The 20,252-nt window shown below is 46.7% G+C and overlaps 1 protein-coding gene and 1 pseudogene across 1 annotated transcript; one reads left to right on the forward strand and one right to left on the reverse strand.

The window, feature by feature from the left end:
• Positions 1 to 8,474: 8,474 nt before the first annotated feature.
• Positions 8,475 to 11,554, forward strand: SELENOV (selenoprotein V). The gene is given in 6 exon segments (XM_036012772.1): positions 8,475 to 8,906; positions 9,039 to 9,478; positions 10,963 to 10,987; positions 11,105 to 11,158; positions 11,269 to 11,343; positions 11,442 to 11,554. Coding segments are annotated over 6 exon segments (996 nt in total). The 5' UTR covers positions 8,475 to 8,582; the 3' UTR covers positions 11,520 to 11,554.
• Positions 11,555 to 16,655: 5,101 nt separating this feature from the next.
• LOC114511353 lies at positions 16,656 to 18,067 on the reverse strand (annotated as a pseudogene).
• Positions 18,068 to 20,252: the final 2,185 nt, after the last annotated feature.

Consider the following 20,252-nt stretch of genomic DNA (forward strand, 5'->3'; position numbering starts at 1 on the left):
ACTTGCATGTAAATGTTCACAGAGGCATTATTTAGCATAGCCAAAACATGAACACAACCCAAGTGTCCATCAATTGGTGAGTGGCTAAACAGAATACAGTCTATCCCTACTGTGGGGTATCATTTAGCCGTAAAAAGGAATGAAGTTTGGTACATGCCGCCACATGGATAAACCATAAAAACATGCTCAAATGAAAGATGCTTGTCACATACAATTCCATTTATACTAAATGTGCAGAAGTAAATCTATAGGACAGAAAGGAGATTAGTGGTTGCATGGGTCTGGGAGAGGGACTGGAGATGAACTGTAAGTGGGCAGGAGGGATCTGACTGGGATGAAGGGAATGTTCTAAAAGTGATCCTGGTGGTGGTGCACAACTTGGCCAATTTACTAAAAATATTTGAGCTGTACACTTAAAACAGGTGAATTTTGTGGTCTGTAAATGAGACCTCAGTAAAGTTGTTTTATAAAAAAGCAAATAATTATCAAGGGAGGAAAAGGAAGGAAGGGTAAACCTATAAATGAAAAGAAACTAAAGAGATACAAAAGAAGCAATGACATAATTACCATAAAAATCAGTATAACATTTATTTACTTATTTGTTTTGAAGAAAGGAAAGGAGAAGAAGAGAGATAAGTGTTGATTTGTTGTTCCACTCATTCATGCATTCATTGTTTCCTTCTTGTGTGTGCCCTGGCCGTGGAACAAACCTGCAACCTTGGTGTATTGGGACAATACTCTAACCAACTGAACTACCGGCCAGGGCTCCACCATGATATTGATATGGCGTATGGTGGGGGAACACTGAGAATTGTTTGGGAGGGGGTGTGCAGAGCGATTATGAGAAGCTACTGTCTTCATATATGGTGGTTGCAGGTATATTTGCATTATAGTATCACCATATGTTGTCATATAAGTTGTTTTTTAAAATATATTTTATTGGTTATGCTATTATAGTTGTCCCAATTTTTCCCTTTTGCCCTTCTCCACCAGTATCCGAATTCCCTCCAGCAGTACCCCACCCCTTAGTTCATGTCCATGGGTCATGCATGTAAGTTATTTGGCTTCTCCATTTCCTATACTGTTCTTAACATCCCCCTGTCTATTTTGTACCTACCAATTTATACTTAATCACTGCACCTTTCCCCCCATTTTCCCCTACTGCCTCCCAACTGATAACCTTCCAAGATATCTATATGTATAATTGTTTCTGTTCTGCTCATTTGCTTAAATTGTTTTGTTTTTTAGATTGAATTGTTGACAGTTGTGAATTTATTGCCATTTTAATGTTCATAGTTTTGATCTTCTTTTTCTTGTATAATTCCCTTTAACATTTCATATAAAAATGGCTTTGTGACGATGAACTCCTTTAGTATTACCTTTTCTGAGAAGCACTTTATCATTCAATTCTGAATGATAGCTTTGCTAGATAGAGTAATCTAGGTTGTAGGTCTTTGCATCACTTTGAATACTTCTTGCTGGTCCCTTCTAGCCTGCAGTTTCTTTTGAGTAATCAGCTGACAGTCTTATGGGAACTCCTTTGTAGTAACTATCTGCTTTTCTACTGCTGCTTTTAAGATTCTCTATGTTTAACCTTTGGCATTTTAATTATGATGTTTCTTGGTGTGGTCCTCCTTGGGTGTATCTTGTTCGGGACTCCCTGTGCTTCCTGGACTTGTATGTATGTCTATTTCCTTTGCCAAATTAGGAGAGTTTTCTTTTATTATTTTTTCAAAGTGTATTATTTCTTGCTTTCTCTTCTCCTTCTGGCACTCCTAAGATTCTGATGTTGGTACATTTGAAGATGTTACAGAGGCTCCTTAGCCTATCCTTTAAAAAAAAAATTCTTGTTTTTCTTGCTGTTCTGATTGAATGATTTTTTTCTTCCTTATGTTTCAAATCATTGATTTGATTCTTAGCTTCCTCCACTCCACTGTTGGTTCCCTGTAGATTTTTCTTTATTTCACTTAATGTAACCTTTATGTCTGCCTGGGTCTTTTTTATGCTGTTGAAGTACCCAGTGAGTTCCTTGAGCATCCTGATAACCAGTGCTTTGAACTCTACATCTGATAGGTTGCTTATCTCCATTTCTTTAGTTCTTTTTCTGGAGTTCTGTTCCTTCATTTGGGCCATATTTCTTTGTATCCTCAATTTGGCAGCCTCCCTGTATTTGTTTCTGTATATTAGGTAGAGCTGCCTTGACTCCCTGTCTTAGTAGTGTGGCCTCTGTAGAAAAGCACACCTGTAAGTTGTATGGGGTGGAGCCTTAGGTAGTCACCAGGGTGGGGCTGCTCATGTCACCACTTTGTGGCTCTGTGTGGGTGAGAGTTCAGTGAGGGGACAGTGCCGCTGCCTGGCCTCTGGAGTTTTGTTCAGGCGGAAGCTGTCTCCCGGCACTCACTCTGTTGCCAGTCACTTTACTTTCTCCCTCTATGCCACTGATGCCCTTACAGCTGTTGCCCTGGTGCTGAATCCCAGGGGGAGTGAGTCTGTGTAAGTCCTAAGTCCATTGCAGACCATTTAAGAAGAGTTTCTTGAGTATGCCAAGGTTTCTTCTGGCACCCCAACCCCCAGTGGTTTTTACAGCCAGAAGTTATGGGGATTTATCTTCCTGGTGCTGCAACCCTGGGCTGGATGGTCTGGTCTGGGGTTAGGATTCCTTACCCCTGAGGTGTCCCTTCCAGTTTTTATCCACCACACATGCGTGCAGGACCACCCACTGCCTCTCTGCTCCTCACCGCACATCTCTGTCCTTCCTACCTGTCTGGATGAATGTGGCTTCTTTAAATCCTTGGTTGTCAGACTTCCACACAGCTTGATTTCTGATGAATCTGGGTGATATTTATTTTGTAGTCTAGTTGTAATTTTTGCTGTAGTTGTGCAAGGAGGTAAGGCGTGCTTACTTATACCACCATCTTGACTGGAAGTCCTGTTATATAAGTTGTTTTGTGCAGTTATCTGTGTTTGTGTTATATTTAACACAATATTTTAAAAATGTGGCCAGTTGTATCAATTATCTATTGCCATGATAATGCTGCATAACTTCAGTAGCATAGAACACTAAACATTTATTTTTGGTGCCTAGTCTACAGGTTGGCAGGGGTTCTGTTGCTCTGGGCTATGCTGTGTGTGCAGATCTTGGAGAGGCTCACAAATGTGTGTGTAGTGAGCTCAGGGGTGGGCTGGGGACTGGCTGTACTGTGCTCTGCTATGCTGCTCTGCTCTACCCGGCCTGTCATCCTCCAGCAGGCTGGCCGTGGTTTATTCTCATGGGTGACATAGGGATCCTAGAGACAGTAGACCCCATTGACTGTGTCACTTCCCCCTCACCCTGTTGGCTAAAGCAAGTCACAAGGCCAGCCCAGGTTCTGGGAGTGGGGAAACAGACTCCACCTCTTAATGAGGAAAGGTACAAAGTCACATTCTGAGGGGACCAGTCAGGGAAGGGTGGGGAATTGGGGCTACTTTTGCAATTAGTCTCCAACGCTGGAGTGCCTGCCCCCATTGGAAGGTAAAATATCCAGGCTGTTGGATTATAGACACTCCTTTTTCTTGACCTCAGATTACTGAAAAACAAAAAACAACAACAATAAACAAAACAAAAACAAGTAAGCTGGATCATGGATGTCATTCATACGAAGAATCCATCGATTCCTTGGCGCTGCCAGTGATTAAATGTTGATGGCACTGTTTCGGATGTGCAATAAAAGAGAAATGCAAGCATCTTGACTTGTCTCTGCCTCTCCAGGTCCTCAACTTTCCTTCCAAATGAGATGGAACAAGTCTAAGTAAGATTCAGCAGAAAGGGGAATTTCCCTTAATTTTGGGATTCTTCTAAGAGAGTTACATGTTTTTTTAAAAGTATATTTTATTGATTATTCTATTACCGTTGTCCCATTCCCCCCCACCCCTTTATGTCCCTCTGCCCTGCACCACCCCTCCCACCAGCATTCCCCCTACCTGCCTTAGTTCATGTCCATGGATCATACATGTGAGTTCTTTGGCTTCTCCATTTCCTACACTATTCTTAACCCCACCCCTGTCTATTTTGTATCTACGATTTATGCTTCTTATTCTCTGTACCTTTTCTGCCATTCTCTTCCCTCCCTACTGATAACCCTCCATGTGATCTCCATTCCTGTGATTCTGTTCCTGTTCTAGTTGTTTGCTTAGTTTGTTTCTGCTTTTTTTTTTTTTTGGTTCAGTTGTTGATAGTAGTAAGTTTGTGGTCATTTTGCTGTTCATAGTTTTGATCTTCTTCTTCTTATCTCTTATCTAAGAGATAAGTCCCTTTAATATTTCATATAGTGAGGTTTGGTGATGATGAACTCCTTTAACTTGACCTTATCTGGGAAGCACTTTATCTGCCCTTCCATGCTAAATGATAGCTTTGCTGGATAGAGCAATGTTTCATGTATGCCCTTGCCTTTCATGACTTCAAATGCTTCTTTCCTGCCCCTTCTTGCCTGCAAGTTTTCTTTTGAGAAATCAGCTGAGAGTCTTATGGGAACTCCTTTGTATGTATCTGTCTCCTTTTCTCTCACTGCTTTTAAGATCCTTTCCTTATCTTTCATCTTGGGTAATGTAATTATGGTGTGCCTTGGTGTGTGCTTCCTTGGGTCCAAGTTCTTTGGGACTCTCTGGGCTTCCTGGACTTCCTAGAAGTCTATTTCCTTTGCCAGATTGGGGAAATTCTCCTTCATTATGTTTTCAAATAAGTTCTCCATTTCTTGCTCTTCCTCTTCTCCTTCTGGGACCCCTATGATTCAGATGTTGAAATGCTTAAAGTTGTCCTGAAGGTTCTTAAGTCTCTCCTCATTTTTTTTTTTGAATTCTTATTTCTTCATTCTGTTCTGGTTGAATGTTTCTTTCTTCCTTCTGCTCCAGATTGTTGATCTGAGTCCTGGTTTCCTTCCCTTCACTATTGGTTCCTGTCTATTTTTCTTTATTTCACTTTCATAGCCTTCACTTTTTCCTCTGTTTTGCAACCATACTCAACCATTTCTGTGAGCATTCTGATTACCAGTGTTTTGAATTCTGCATCTGATAGGTTGGCTATCTCTTCGTTGCTTAGTTCTATTTTTGGAACTTGATCTGTTTTTTTTATTTGGGCCATATTTCTTTGTTTCTGTGCACCAATCTGAATGAATGTTTCTTCTTTAACTCCTTGGTTGTTGGACTTTCATACAGTTTGATTTTCTGGCAGTTCTGGTTGTCTTTGGTTTTCAGTTTGTTGTTGTCCTTCTTTTGATTGTGTGAGGAGACAAAGTGTATCTACCTATGCCTCCATCTTGGCCTGAAGTCTGAGAGTTACATATTTAATACTAGCAATAAACTGAAAAATAACAAGCCTACATCAGCCAATTTCTGCCAATCCTCCTTCCCCATATTGTCTAGTGGGTAGTAGGCTTGGACTTTGGGAAATGAGCAAAGTCATAGGAACTGAAGAAGAAAGAACAGAGAAAAATAAAAAATGAAATATAGCAACAAATGAAGGAGTCCTTTTATTAGAACATCAACCAAGAGATATGCTTATTCCTCTAATTCAGTCAACAGATACCATATATTAAATAAGTACCTATAAATTCTTCTTTTAGGTTTCACTATACTGAACTTCAGTGTCATGAGGAATTACTATTATCATTAAAGAACAAATGGACATTGAAACCTAAATTAAAAGCCCATTATAAAATCATATTTAAATTGAGATGAAAAGCAGACATCAATGGCAGTCCATGATTCCTTCTAAGACAACTCTAAAAGTTTAGAGACAAAGAGTTTTGCTGCCTTTAACCTGGGCTGGTGTGGCTCTGTGGATTGAGCATTGGCCTGACAAATGAGAGTCTTTATGCCTTTAATAAATGGTGCAGCCTGCTGAGAGCAAAACTCAATTTAAAAGCAAAGCTGGGAAGATGTGCTTTCTTCCCATCCAAGATGGGAAGAAATGTTTTTTTTTTTTCTTAATTACTGCTTATAAATTGAAGGCAGGCAGTTGAGTTCCATGGATTCCCCCTTTGATATACTTCCTGGTCTAAAGGATGCCTCACCTGGTAAAGTCTTGGCACCATCACCATGCACATCCATTAGTCATCACTGGAACAGAGATGGCTGGATTGTCAGAGGGATGACGAAAGTTCTCTGATTCACCCTCATGGGGAAGAACCTCCTACCCACCCAAGTCAGAAGGCCCTGCTCTATGGCTTTGCCTTGCAGGCTGCTGCAGACTCAGCCTAAAGTGCCAACTTCTGGAACAAGGAAGATCATCCCATATTATTAGAGCTCACAGGGAAGGAAAAGCTTTTCTGGTCCAAATTATTCACTTTACAGGGGAAAGGAAGCAGAGCTCCAAAGGACTAAGGTAGAAGGCATTCCACACCAAGGGGCAACTTGTAATTTTTTTTTTCTCTTTTGGCCAAGCTTTAAATCTTTCAGGCTAAACTGTGTTGTATTTAGCTCAATGGCAATAGTACATAAAGTAACCTAAATGATCACTCCAAAAAAAAAAAAGTAAAATAAAAAGCCTACGAATGCACGGGAGTCAAACTGCCTGGGTTCAGATCTTGGTTACACCACTTATCTGAACAACTGTTCCACTCCTCTGTGACTTAACGTCCTTACTGGTAAAATGAAAATGATAGTGGAATCCACTTGAGAAAGTTGTGAATATTAAATAATAAGTGCAAAGAATTTTATTAAAAACTGGCAAATAATAGATGCCCAGTAAATGTTAGTTTTCAATATTATCTATAAGAAGAAAGTGCATTTCCCAGAGGGGAAGCTGAAGTCCAGAGAGGGGTGGGGTAGAGACTTCCTTAGCATCATACAGAAAATTGGGTGTCTTTCTTGGTCCAAGGTTTAACACAGGAAGGGCTCAAGGACTGAGAAGCACAGTGGTGGTTCACTCTTCTGTTTGAAACCCTGCCACAAGTCTGAATGAGGTCTGCTGTACTTTGTAATATGTGATCAGTCTCAGTGTCCTGGCTTTACATCCTGTGGTACATAAGATATCATTACTTATTTATATGTGAAAGTTACACAGGAATTTTCTGTGCTATTTTCCCCATTTCATTCTTTATTTTTTAAAAGATTTGATTTATTTCTTTGTTTTAGAGGGAGAAAGAGGAGAGGAACATCAATGTATGGTTGCCTCTCACATGCCCCCCCTACCAGGGACCCAGCCTGCCACCCAGGCATGTGCCCTGGACTGGGAATGGAACCGGGGACCCCTTGGTTCCCAGGCCAGCACTCAATCCACTGAGCCACACCAGCCAGGGCTATTTTTCCCGCTTCTTAAAAAACTTTCATTTTTGCCCTGGCTGGTGTAGCTCAGTGGACTAAGCACCAGCCTGCAAACCGAGAGGTCACAGGTTCAATGCCCAATCAGGGCACATGCCTGGGTGGCAGGACAATGTTTCTCTCCTTCTCTCTAAAAATAAATAAAATCTTTTTAAAAATTATTTTTAATCTTCACTCAAGTAAATTTTTTCATTCCTTCTAGAGAGAAAGGGAGGGAGGGACACACACACACACACACACACACACACACACACTGATGTGATGTGAGAAACATCAGTGGGAGCAGTGGGGGGGTGTTTTACTTGCCCTGATAGGGGATTGAACCCATGACCTGGGTGTGCAGCCTGGCTGGGAATCAAACCTTTTGGTCTAAGGGAGGATGCTCCAATCCACTGACCCACACCGGCCATACTTCCCACTTCTAAGTATTAGTTAAACTAGTTTGTTTAAAATAAAAAATGAAATATTTATTGGGCACCTACTGTGTGCTAGGCCTTATTCTAGGATCTGGGAATTCAGCAGAGAACAAGATAAAAATCCCTCCCTGGAGGCGCTCACAGTGTGGTAAGAATTCTTCCTCTGCACCAGGACTCTGGAGGCCGACAGCATCCATTTGAATCCTGGCTCTGCCACGTGGGCGTGTGTGTAGCACTTAGTGCTACACAAATGTGAAATCTCTTGTTATTATTATTATTATTATTATTGTCCAGGTTTCTCAGTTGTCTACTCTTCTAAGGGCCCCCTCTACCCCAAACTGGTTCTGGAGCTTATTCTGGGACCCCACGGGTCCTGGTGCTTCCCTCACCACATCTCTAACCCCTCTCTGCTGGTGCCTACAGCACCTCAGTCCTGACCGCAGTAGGTCATTGTTTAGTGAGGGTATGTCTCCCCCGCTGGACAGGGAGCCTGATCACTGGGCCAGCGCTTTCCTGATCGCTGCTCTGTCTGCAAAATCACCCAGCACGGGACCGTGCACACGATAGGCACGCAATAAACATACACCGAACACATGAATATTAACGGCAATGAGGGAACTCTGGGGTAATCCGCGCATTCCTTACCGTCTTGGTGGGGGTTAAGGTGATGGGAATCATGAGGCAAAATGTAGAGGTCCTGCCACGTCCCGGCCCTGGGGCAACAGAACCCGCGCGGTGAGTGGAACTCGGTGTAACAGTGCCCCCTTGTGGTCCCGTCCCGTTTTAGAACCCTGCTGCGGGCGAGGCTCTGCCCCAGGAAGGAGGGAGGCTGGGATCCCAGCCCGGGTTTCCCGGGTACCGCAGGCCCCCATGAACAACCAGACTCGGGCCTCAGCCCCCCTTCCGGCCCGGACCTCCGCCTTGGTCCGGGCTCCGACACCGGCCCGGCCCTCGATCCCGGTCCGGTCCCTGACTCCGGCCCGAATCTCGAACCAGGTCCGGTCCCTGACTCCGGCCCGAACCTCGAACCAGGTCCGGTCCCTGACTCCGGCCCGAACCTCGAACCAGGTCCGGTCCCTGACTCCGGTCCGGTCCCTGACTCCGGCCAGGCCCTCGATCCCGGTCCGGTCCTTGACTCCCGCCAGGCCCTCGATGCCGGTCCGGTCCCTGGCTCCAGCTCCGGCCCCGACTGCGGTCAGAACGCCGATCCTGGTCCGGCCCCCGACCCCGACCCCGACCCCGACCCCGACCCCGACCCCGACCCCGACCCCGACCCCGACCCCGACCCCGACCCCGACCCCGACCCCGACCCCGATTCCACTCCAGGCCGTGACCCGGGGCAGAACCCCGACTGTGACGAAGCCCTTAACACCAATCTCATCTGCGATCCTGGTCCCAGTCCTGGTCCCGCCCAAGGTCTCTGACCTGAAGTCCTTACGGAGCTCCGCCCTACCCTTGGGGCCACGCCCCGGCAAGGCTCTCCCATCAGTCGCCAGTGGATCCGGAACCACGCAAGAGCCCGTTCCTGAGCCCGTTCCTGAGCTCGCTCCGTCGGCCACTGATTTACTGGGGCCCACTCTCACGTCCGCCTTGGGGGCAGATCCAGTGGACACGAAGTTGACTGATTCCACGGCTGGACCTATCTCCACGCCCATCCTGGGGACTGTCCCCTTGGCCACTTCCTTACCTATTTCTGCCAACACATTTGCCTCCACCAGCCAGTACTTAGAAGTGGACAACAAGATCCTAATTAGAGTGATCTACTGGTGAGGGGCCGTCCCCACTCACACGTGCCTTCCTCCCCATGGGGAAAGGGCAGGAAGGGTAGGTGCTGGGGCTTTGGGGATTTGAAGGTAGGGTGAGGGGAGGAAGTCCCAATTGCCAGGTGGGAAACTTGGGGCTCCCTCTATCATTTCTTGGGGGCTAAAGGGCTCTGGGTTCAAATTCCTGCTCTGCTGCCAGAAGTGAGTCCTAGCTCCAAGCTTCATTCATTGACTCAAATTCCTACCTCCCCCTCTCCCTCCCTTCATTACAGAGTGGCCTGCCCTCCATGGGCCAGGCCTGAGCTGGGGATGAAGTGCTGAGCAAAGCCACCAGCTTTCCTCCTTAGGGAAGGCAAGACAAGGCAGACCCAAAGACACAGTGCTCCAAAGGAGGACATGAGGCAGGGAACTTCACATTGGGTGGTTAGGGACAGCCTTTCTTAGGAGGTGGCATTTGAGATGGGCCTTCGCAGTGATGAGAAGGAGTCTGTTAAGTACAGGCTGGCTCAGATTTGGAGTGTCTCTTTGTGTCAAGGATGACAGTGACAGAAATGACCTTCCTTGACCTCCCTGAGATGCAGGACTGAATGTCCCTGCAGGGGGACATTAAGAAGGGACATTCCCTTAATCCCCATGCCGCTGTCCTGCTCTACAAGGTTCTCTTCCCCTATGACTACCACGTTTTCTCTCTCCCGTCTCCACCCAGGGCTGTCCTTGCCCCGGTTCATCTCTTCTCCTTTCCCCGTGTTGTGTGTGTTTCTTTCTCCCTACCTGTCTCCTCATCTCCCCCTCTCTCTGCCCATCTCCTCCTTTCTATCTCTTTCTCTGACTCCATGAATTCATTATTTCATTCATTCAACAACTGTTTATTAAGCACCTCCCACGTGCCAGACCTACAAGGGACACAGCAGTGAATAAGACAGAGATTACTGTCCTTGTGGTACTGACATTTTGGTGTGGAGTATGTATGACACATAGCAAATTATCTAGTATCTTAGAAGGTGATCAGTGCTGTGAACGAAGGGCATCTTGGGAGGGATGGCAGTTTTAACTGGGGTGGTCAGGAAGCCATCGCTCAGAAAGTGACATATGAGCAGGGACCTGAAGGAAGGGAGAGACAGAGCCATGCAGATACCAGAGGAACAGCATCCTGCAGAGGGAAGAGCCAGTGCGAAGGCTCTGAACAAGGCATGCCTGGGTGCCGAGAGCAAGGCTAGGAGGCCCCTGTGGCGGGAGTGAAGTTGGCGGGGGGCAGAGTGGGAGGAGATGGGGCCCAAAGGTATAGGAGCAGATCCTGTGGGGGCTTGTGGATCATGGGGAAGGCTGTGGTTTCCTGCCCGGAGTCAGACGGCACTATGGGAGGTCTCTGAGCAGGGCAAGGACGTGATCTGACTCAGGTGCTCACAGGGTCCCTCTGGGCTTGGGGAGATACTAATGTGGTGCCTTCTGTCTCTCTCTGCCTCCCTCCTTTTGTCCTTGGCCTCCAGTGGCCTCTGAAGCTATAACCTCCGGGTGAGTAGTTTTGGCTTTGGAGGTGGGAAGAGTGTGGGACATGAAATCTGGGAGTTTCTATTTCTACTCCCTGCAAGATCTGTGACCCTGTGGTCACATGATTTCATCTCCCCCCAGTACATTCTACTGAAAAAGAGTCTGGAGCAGCAGTTTCCAAATTGTCTACTCTTTGTGAGTGTGATGGTGGTTGGGGGAGTGGGGGTTGTCAGGGGTCGGAGAGCCCCCAAGGGGCTTGGAGGGGAGCTCTTAGCTTTCCCCCACCCCCAACATTCCCTCCCCAGGAGGAGGACATATCCGCACAGGCTACCGGGGAGTTTGAAGTGTTTGTGGATGGAAAATTGGTTCATTCAAAGAAGGTGATTCTGAGTGAGGGTCCCAGAAAGGGCAGGAGGGTGGTGCTGGGGTCCCAGACCATGAGAGACACACATCTGTGCTCTTTCCCCCCTGTGTCCAGAAAGGTGATGGCTTTGTGGATGAGGCCAGGCTGAAGAAAATTGTGAACGCTATCAATGAAGGGATCCGGAAAATGTAGCAGGCAACTGGTGAGCTGGAGGTGAGGAGGGAGGGGCGGAGGCTGGGCCATGGGTGAGGAGCCCCACAGGAGGCAGGACACAGGTGCCCCAGCCCCAGTCCTGGCTCAGCCAGTCCTCAGTGTTGTCATCAGGACAAGCCATCCACACCGTTTTTGGGCCTCAGATTTTTCATCTGTAAAATGCGGGTGTTGAGATGATTCTGTGAGGTGCCTCATGTAAGCTACTAAATCATGCAGAGCTCAGAGTAAAGTTCAGTGTATGTCAGGTATAAATTTATTTCAAAATAGCTTTAGATCGATTTATTTGTTTGTTTGTTTATTTATTTATATGTTTGTCTTTCCCCTTCCCACTTCTTATTCCCACCCCCCAGCTAAATTCTAGATTTGTTTTTGAAGCTTTTAGTTGTAAAGCTGAGCTATCCAATAACAGCATGTGGCTTTTCAATTTAAAATTAACTAAAATTAAACACATTAAAAACTCAAATTAACAATCATACCAGACACACTTCAAGTGCTCTGTTGCCACACGTGGCCAGGGGATTGGCCGGCGCAGGCGCAGGGCGGAGCGCCGTTGCAAAAGTGCTGCCGCTGACGTCGCTGTTTGACAGTATCGAAGCGCATGCACAGTGATGTGTTTACCACCGGCACCGAATTTTGAGGCCACTTAGTTTATATACATTTGCAAGCTGCTACTGATTTTTGAAATTTTATTTTTAAGCTGCTGATTTAATACATCTGTGGTACATCTATTTTTACATTTGTTTTCAATTTCATCGAGGCGTGATATGTAAGGAACAGTACGTGAGTTTTGTCATATGAATACATCTGTGAAACCATCACCAAAATGAAGGCGATGCAGAACGTATCCATCACCCCCCGAAGTTCCCTCAGAAACTTCTGTGATTTCTCCCAGACTCTATCCTATCCCAGGGCATGACTGATCTGCTTTCTGTCACCACAGATTAGTGTGCTTTTTCTAGAATTTTATACAAATGGAGGCTATAATTTTTAAAACCTTTTTTGGTGGAAACACTTATGTACACACTAGTTGAGAGACTAGTGTAATAAACTCCCTGTACCCATTGCCCAGGTCAACTATCACCATCTTTCTCGTCCATTTCACCTATTTTCTTCCCTATTTTTTTTTTTTTTGCACATAATATTTGAAATATGTTCCAGACCTCATGTTATTTCATCTCCCACAGAAAGTTCCCATTGGCCTGGTTTAGGTCACATGTCCATCCCTGAACCAATCACTGAGGCCCACGGGAATGTAGTGCTGTCATTGGCCAGTCTTGAGTCATATGCCCATTCTTGGAGCTGGGGGTGGAGTTGGTCCCGCTGAACCTGGTGGGAAGGATAATGGGGGTGGAATCTTGGGTGAACAAGAACAACAATACTCCATGTTACAGATCTGGAGGGTGTAATCCTAGCTCTGTCATTTACTGGCTGTGTGACCAGGGGCAAACACCTTAACCCCTCTGTACCTGGGTTTCTTCCTCAGTAAAGTAAAAACTATTTATGATAGCTTTTACTTCAGTGAGTTTCATTTTATTTACTAAGTATGGACAATGTGCTGGAGACTGTTCTGGGCTCTGGGGATGATACAGTAATGAACAAAACATATACAGACCGCTGTCTCATGGAGCTGACATTGTATGGGGTGGGGCGGCAGACAATGAATAAGACACAGGCAAATGAAAGCATTTCAGAAGGAAATGAGTGGTGAGAAGAAAAATACAGCAGGGAAGGGGTGTGGGGAGTGCTGGGAGGCTTTTCAACTCTAAACTGAGTGGTCAGGGAGACCTCATTGGGAAGGTGATACTTAAACACTTGAAAGAAGGAATCGAACCAGGTGGGTACAAAATATTCCAAGAAGAGGGAACGGCACATGCAAAGGCCCTGTGATAGGTGTGTCTGAAAAATGGCAAGGACACACAAGTGGGTGTTGTAGTCCATAGTAAGTGTAGAATGGTGCCTGACACAAAGTAAACCTGATATAGACGCTAATATTATTTTTTTATCCTTACCTGAGGACATTTTTCCATTGCTTTTAGAGAAAGGGAAAGGAAGAGGGGAAGGGAGAGAGGGAAACATCGATGTGGGAAGCACCAATCAGTTGCCTCCTGTAGGAGCCTGGCCTGGGGATGGAACCCACAACCTAGGTATGTGCCCTGACTGGGAATTGAGCCTGCAACCATTTGGTTACAGGACAACACTCCAACCTACTGAGCCACACTGGCCAGGGCAACACTATTATTTTTGTGGAGGTGTCATCATTGTTATTAACACTTTTTTTCTCTCTTTTCTTTCCATCTCAGGAGCCTCAGCAGGATGACAAGAAGGGCTGAAATGTTGCCGTCAGGGTCAGGTCCTTTTTTGACGGTGGCTGGGGCTGGGGTCATGTCGGGTGGGGTGAAGGAGAAAATACATACAGAGTCTGGCTCCTTGGTTCTGGTCTTACTGTGTCTGTGTCCCTGCACTCGGTCCTGAGTGAAAGTTGCCTGTTGCAGTGCTCCCAGCATCTCCCACGTCTGCCCCGTGGGGGAGGGGAGGCAGGGTGAATGCAGGGCGGCGTGGTCCTCCAGGTTTGCTGCAGAGATGCAGGCCACCAGGAACCCCCTTCTTCCCTCACTGTCCTTGCAGGCAACCCTGCCCTGCCCTTTGTGCTGTTCCCTCTGTTTGGAATACTTTATGAACTCCTACCCAAGCCCATGCTTCACAGCCCAACTCTTTTGTTTTCTTTTTTCTTTTTTAAATCCTTACCAAGGACATATTTTTTCATTGCTTTTAGTGAGAGAAGAAGGGAGAGAGAGAAACATCAATTGGTTGCCTCCAGTATACGCCCAGACCCGGGATCACATGGGCCAGGACCAGGAATCAAATCCCACAATCTTTTGGTTATGGGATGATGCTGCAACCAACTGAGCCACACTGGCCAGGGCAATCCTCTTGTATTCTTTACCAGGAAGATTCCCGACCCCAGTTAGTGACCTTTCCCTTCCCTGACATCCCCATTCTCTCTCTCTGGGCTGCAACAGGCCAGCTCTGCCGCTGACCACTGCTGACCGCCAAGCTGCCTCTGGGCAGGGACCACTCCCCCCGAAGTCCTGTATCCCAGTGCTCAGCACAGGGGCTGGCTCAGTGCATTTGCTAGATAGACATCAGATAGAGTTTGCCACAGAACTCCTCTGTTTGCCGAGGGTACTCTGTGGGCGGGGGCTTGGTGTCAGGAAACTGTATGTAGGGGGAGAGGACAGTGGAGACTGAGGACAGGGACCTCCAAAGAGCCAGGCCTGCCTGGGGTGTCTGGTGGGCAGCTTCCCCTGTCTGGGCAGATCTTCAGCCCCGCACTGAGCACACCCCTGGGAGGTGGCCATGGGGAAGGCCCAGGAGGTGGTGTGGAAGGAATCTCACTGGGAATTAGGGGCAGCCCAGGTGCAGAAAGTGAACTGAAACCCTCCCCTAAACCCACGCAGCCCACAGCGTCCTCACTGGTCCTGCTTAGGACTGCCTTCTGCAGTGGGCTGGTCTGTGATTTCCTTTTATTTACCTTGCCCATCTGCCATTTCTGTTCTGTGGGTTCTTGCCAAATGTGTTTTGCCATCTTGCAGGTTTGTATTTTTAATTTGTACAAAGGGCTTTATAATAAGATTCTTGTTTCATTTACTTTTCTAAGAGCTGTTTAAAACTTAAAAAAAATTTCACTTGCGAGTGATTTCAAACTAACAAAAAAGTTGCAAGAATAAAAACAGTACAAAGAACAGTCCTATAATCTTTATCTAGATTTGCCTATTAATGTTTTACCTCACATACTGTCCCTCTTTCTCTTTCTCTCTCTCACACACACAGACACAATTTTTTTCCTGAGCCATTTGAGAGTGAGTTACATCTTGGCTCTTCACCCCTAAATACTTTGGAGTATATCTCCTAATAGTAAGCATGTTCTCTGCTATAACCACAGAAGAGTTATCACCTCATCATTTCAACACTATACCACACTTTCATCTCAGATTCTGTCCATATTCCAGTGATTTTTAGCCACACAATAATGTACTTTGTAGTGTCTCTCTTACCTACAAGAGCTAGCCTAAGATCAGGCATTTCCTTTAATTGTCTCATCTCTTTATCTTTTCTGAATCTGGAACATTCCCACAGCCTTCTTTTTTTTAAATGACATTGCCACTTATGAATGACACAGCCCCTGCCCCTTAATAGAACGTTTTCATTTGGGGCTTGTTTGGTGTCTCCTCATGATTAGGTTGAGATTATGTGTCCGCAGATGGAATACTGCAGCGGTGGTGTGTCCTTCTCCTCAGGGGCATCTGGAGGTGACCTGTCCATTGCCCCTCACTTGGCTCACTTGGTCACGGTGGTGTCCCCTCTGTACAGTTACCACTTCCTCTTTTTGCAGCCAACAGGCAATCTGTGGGGGAGATGTGTTAAGAACGTGCAAATATTCTGTTCCTCATCACAGATTTCCCACAGATTCAGTGCCCACTGATGATCCTTGTCTGACTCAGTCTCTACCATGATGCGTACGACCTGGTTTTCCAGCTTCAGAGTTCATTCCACCTGCCAGCCAGCGTCAGCATCCTATGGGCAAGAGCGCATCTTCGCCCTCTTCACGAAGGTGTGCATTTACTTACTACAGGTATGGACTCATGAATTTCTATGTTTTCCAGTGACTCACAACTCATCACTGTAAGCACTGTGTGCGAACACCCCCTGTGTTCCTCTGTGCAGGTGTAGCCCACCACCCTCGACAGGCTCCCTGGTGTGTGTCCCCCTCAGTTACTCTCTCCAGAGGGCTGGACACTTGGGCTGTCTCTAGCTCTGGCCACCGCTGTAAATAACACTGCAGTGGACATCTTCATGCCCCTCCTCTTCTTTAGGATAACACCAGGAGCAGAATTGCTGGGTTGCAGGCTGCTTTGACTTGAGGAGGAAACATACTGCCCTCCAGAATGGCTGTCCCTGCATCCCCAGCCTCACTCGGCATTACCCGGCTTTCTGCCTTTTGCCAGTGTACTAGGTGTAAATGACAGCTTCTTGTTTTCATTTGCATTTCTTTGACTACTCATCATATGTCTGATGGCCTTGTGTGTTTCTTTTTCTCTCTTTTTATTAACAAGCTTAACTCACTTTGTTTTCCTTGTATAAAATCACAGCTGCAGCCTGGGTCCTCTGCACAGAAGCTCTGGCGTGGAGCTTTACCAGATGGTCAGTGAATTCCTGACGGGGAGGCTTGGTGAACACGGTTTCTTTCCAGAGGTCAGTGGTGAGATAGCTGTAGGTCTTAGAGATGACAGTGAACATGGCCTTGGTGTAGTTGCCCAGGCTGGCAGTGCAGCCCCTGACTGTGGTGTAGCAGTTGTCAATACCGGCCAGCAGCAGCAGCTTCCTGGGCTCAGGGGCTGAGGTGATCTCAGCGCTCCGGGGGGTAGGGAAGAGGCACACTAGCACAGAGACACAGTGCCCGGTCTCCTTATAAAGGACAGCTCGGGGCTTGCTGATCTTGTCCCCCTAGTAGCCTTACCACACAGGGACAACAGAGAGCTTGGCCACGATGATGGCCCCAGGGACAATAGTGGCTACTTCCTTCGAGCACTTAGCACCCAGGCCTACATGTTTATTGTAGTCCCCAATGGCGACAAATGCCTTGACCTGGGTCTTCTGGCCAGCATGTGGCTGCTCCTGCATGAGCATAATTTTCAAAAGCTTGTTGTTGATGGATGCCCCCAAGAAAAAGTTAATGATCTCAGATTCTTGATGGGCAAGGAGAAGAGATAGATCTCCTCCAGGGACTTGATCTTGATGTCCTTGATCAGGCAGCCCAGCTTGGTGACAGGAACCCACTTCTTGTCTTCTGCCTTGCCTCTTTGAGCTTGGACCCCAAACCTGACCCTGACCCTGACCTGACTGTGACCTCAGCCTCCTATTCTAGGGCCGCTGGGTGTCCGGGTCCTCCTGCAGCACTGGCATTATCTTCCATTTGGTGTTTCCTTGGAAAAGAAAGTGCCTTGTGTGATTCTTCTGCAAGTTGTTCACATCTTGTGCTGTTTATTCTACAGGGATTTCTGTCTTCTTCTTGTTGATCTGCATGAATTCTTTGTATTGTCTAGATATTAACCTTTCTTCTTTTTAGAGTTTGCAAATAATGTTTCCTGTCATTTATTAACTTTGTCCTGTACTAACCTTTGGTGAAGAGAAATCCTTTGTTCGGTTGTGATAAAATTGATCAGTTTGGACTCGTGTATCTAAGGTGCCCTTCTGTGCGCCTTAGTGATCAAGATGCTGTCCTCCATCAACTGAGCAATCCCACACCAGAAGGGAGCATCAGACGTTTTCTCCCCAGCATTTGTGGAGTCCTTTCTCACGTGTGAAACCCTAACTTCTATAAACCTGCACAACCCCTTTCTTATCTCACATTTATAGGGTCAGGAAGTCCTGTCTGAAATTTAACTTCAGTCCTTTTTTCTGCCACCTCAGATCATTCAGGCTGGATCATTGGCACCCGTAAAGGGGGCTGAGATGACTTCTCTGAAGCACCCCTAGCTTGGCTACCACCCCTGTATGCTTTGCCCCCTCACCACCCATTGGCGGGGGATTCTAGAAAAAGGGAGTTTTGAGATTCCCCAGAAGGTCGCTGTGTGACCCACAGTTAGGCTTGTCTACAATCCTTTGGGAACAGATTGGGGAGGGGGCAAGTGGGAGGGGACTCAGAAAAGGCCAGGTCTTCTTTCTTCTCCTCATTCAGATGCCAGGACAGACAGGAGGACACAGAACACGGATGCAGCTTCAAAGCTCCTCACCCCACCCAAATAAGGAGTTCAGAGACATGGAGACACAAACGCACACACAGATCGATGGGCTTACAGAGACACATGTCCTCATACCAGGCCCCATCGCAACACACATGATGAGACACATAAACACACTCAGACACAGATGCCCATCCATCCATCCATCCATCCCTTCAACCATCCATTCATTCATTCCATACACGGGTACTCAGCACCTTCTGTGAGCCATGCACTGTAAGCATTGGGGACATAACTGGACAAAATCCCCACCCTTGTGGAACTCACATCTTATGGGGGAATCAACAAACAACATACATAAGTAACTGAAATAGAATATAGAAAGCGCTGATTTCCATGGGGCAAGTGAGGGAGGGGATGAGAGAGGGGTCCACAAGCACCAGTGTACATGCAGTTTTGTGGGGTGAACAAAGTGTGACATTCCAACAAGTGAGGGAATGAGTCAAGTCTCTTAATAGTTTTGTGAAAATAAGAAATCTGGCAGGTGTGTGGGTTTCTTACATTTCCCTGACATGCTGTGGCAGAGGAGAAAATACTATGAGCCTCACTGACTTTGACAGAGAAAAATTCATATATGTTGACTGGGAATGCAGAGATGTCCATGCCACCATCATCTCCAGGGCAACTGAGCCTCAACCTGGCAACCAGGCAGGACCACACGGTCCTTCTGGAGAGTGTTTTCCCAGGACTTGGCACTAGCATCTGAGGTGGTGGAAATCTGAAGAGAGTCCTTTGTCACATAATACTTGCTGGGGTGGATTTTATCTTCACAGGGAGTGCAGGATGCTCAAATAGTTATGACTGGTCACATGTCTTGTTTTACTAAGAGAGCTAGACCCATGTGCTTGTGGACATTCTCATTTGAACCGAGGGCTCATCAGAGCAGGTTCTCTGAAAAGGCTTAATGACCAGACCCACATCTGCCAGCAGTGGGGGGTGGTTTCTGGCCTCCTTCTCCTCACTTGTCTCCCTGGTCAGGGTTGATGACTTCCATTATTGAAACTATGCATGCTTTGGATAATTTTTTTATCTTTACCTGACAATATGTTTATTGATGTTAGGAAGAGAGGAAGGGCGGGGGAGAGAGAGAAGAGAGAAACATCAATGTGAGAAACATCTATTGGCTGCCTCCTGCACGTCCCCTGACTGGTGATTGAACTTGCAGCCTAGGTATGTGCTCTGACCGAGGATCAAACCTGAAACCTTTTGTGTACAGGTTGATGCTCCAACTGACTGAGCTATCTGGCCAGGGCTGGGTAATTTTTGATAAGGTACTTCCCTGAGGTAGATGTACAGTGTACGTATATTCATGGAAAGGGAAAGGCCTCTCCTGTTAGTTTGTGTTTCTTGGGAGAATCCTGACTAATTAGCAAGCAAGCCTCAGTTTAGTTTTACCATCTATAAATGGAGAGACTAACATTCTTTACCTCATGGCATTGTGAGAATTCATTCAGATACCACATATAAATCACCAAGATCTGTGCCTGGCTCACCATAAACTCTTAAGAAATGGCAATGGCGGTAATGTCTTCTGTGGTGGTTGGTTTTCAAAGACGGCAGCCAGTGGGTCATGGCTCCCAGGACCCCCTCCCTCGGGTTACGCCCTTCCCTTGAAGCAGGCTGAGCCTGTGGAACCAACACAATGAGGCAGAAAGGCACTCGTTCTGGGCCTGAGCCTTAAAAGAGCTGGAAGCTTTCACCTTTACACTTTTGGGAGCCTGAGTCCATCATAAAGGAAATCTGGCTACACTGTTGGGGACACCATGTAGCTAGGCAGAGGCCTTGGAAAGACACAAAGAAGAGGCTCAGCCTTCCAGTCCATCTCCACCAAGATGGCAGACATGTGAGTGAGCCGCTGTGGGTGTTCCAGCCCAGCTGAGCTTCCAGCTGCCACTGTGTGGAGCAGAAC

This window comes from Phyllostomus discolor, chromosome 12 (assembly GCF_004126475.2).
Source record: "Phyllostomus discolor isolate MPI-MPIP mPhyDis1 chromosome 12, mPhyDis1.pri.v3, whole genome shotgun sequence".
In the NCBI taxonomy this organism is placed as follows: domain Eukaryota; kingdom Metazoa; phylum Chordata; class Mammalia; order Chiroptera; family Phyllostomidae; genus Phyllostomus; species Phyllostomus discolor.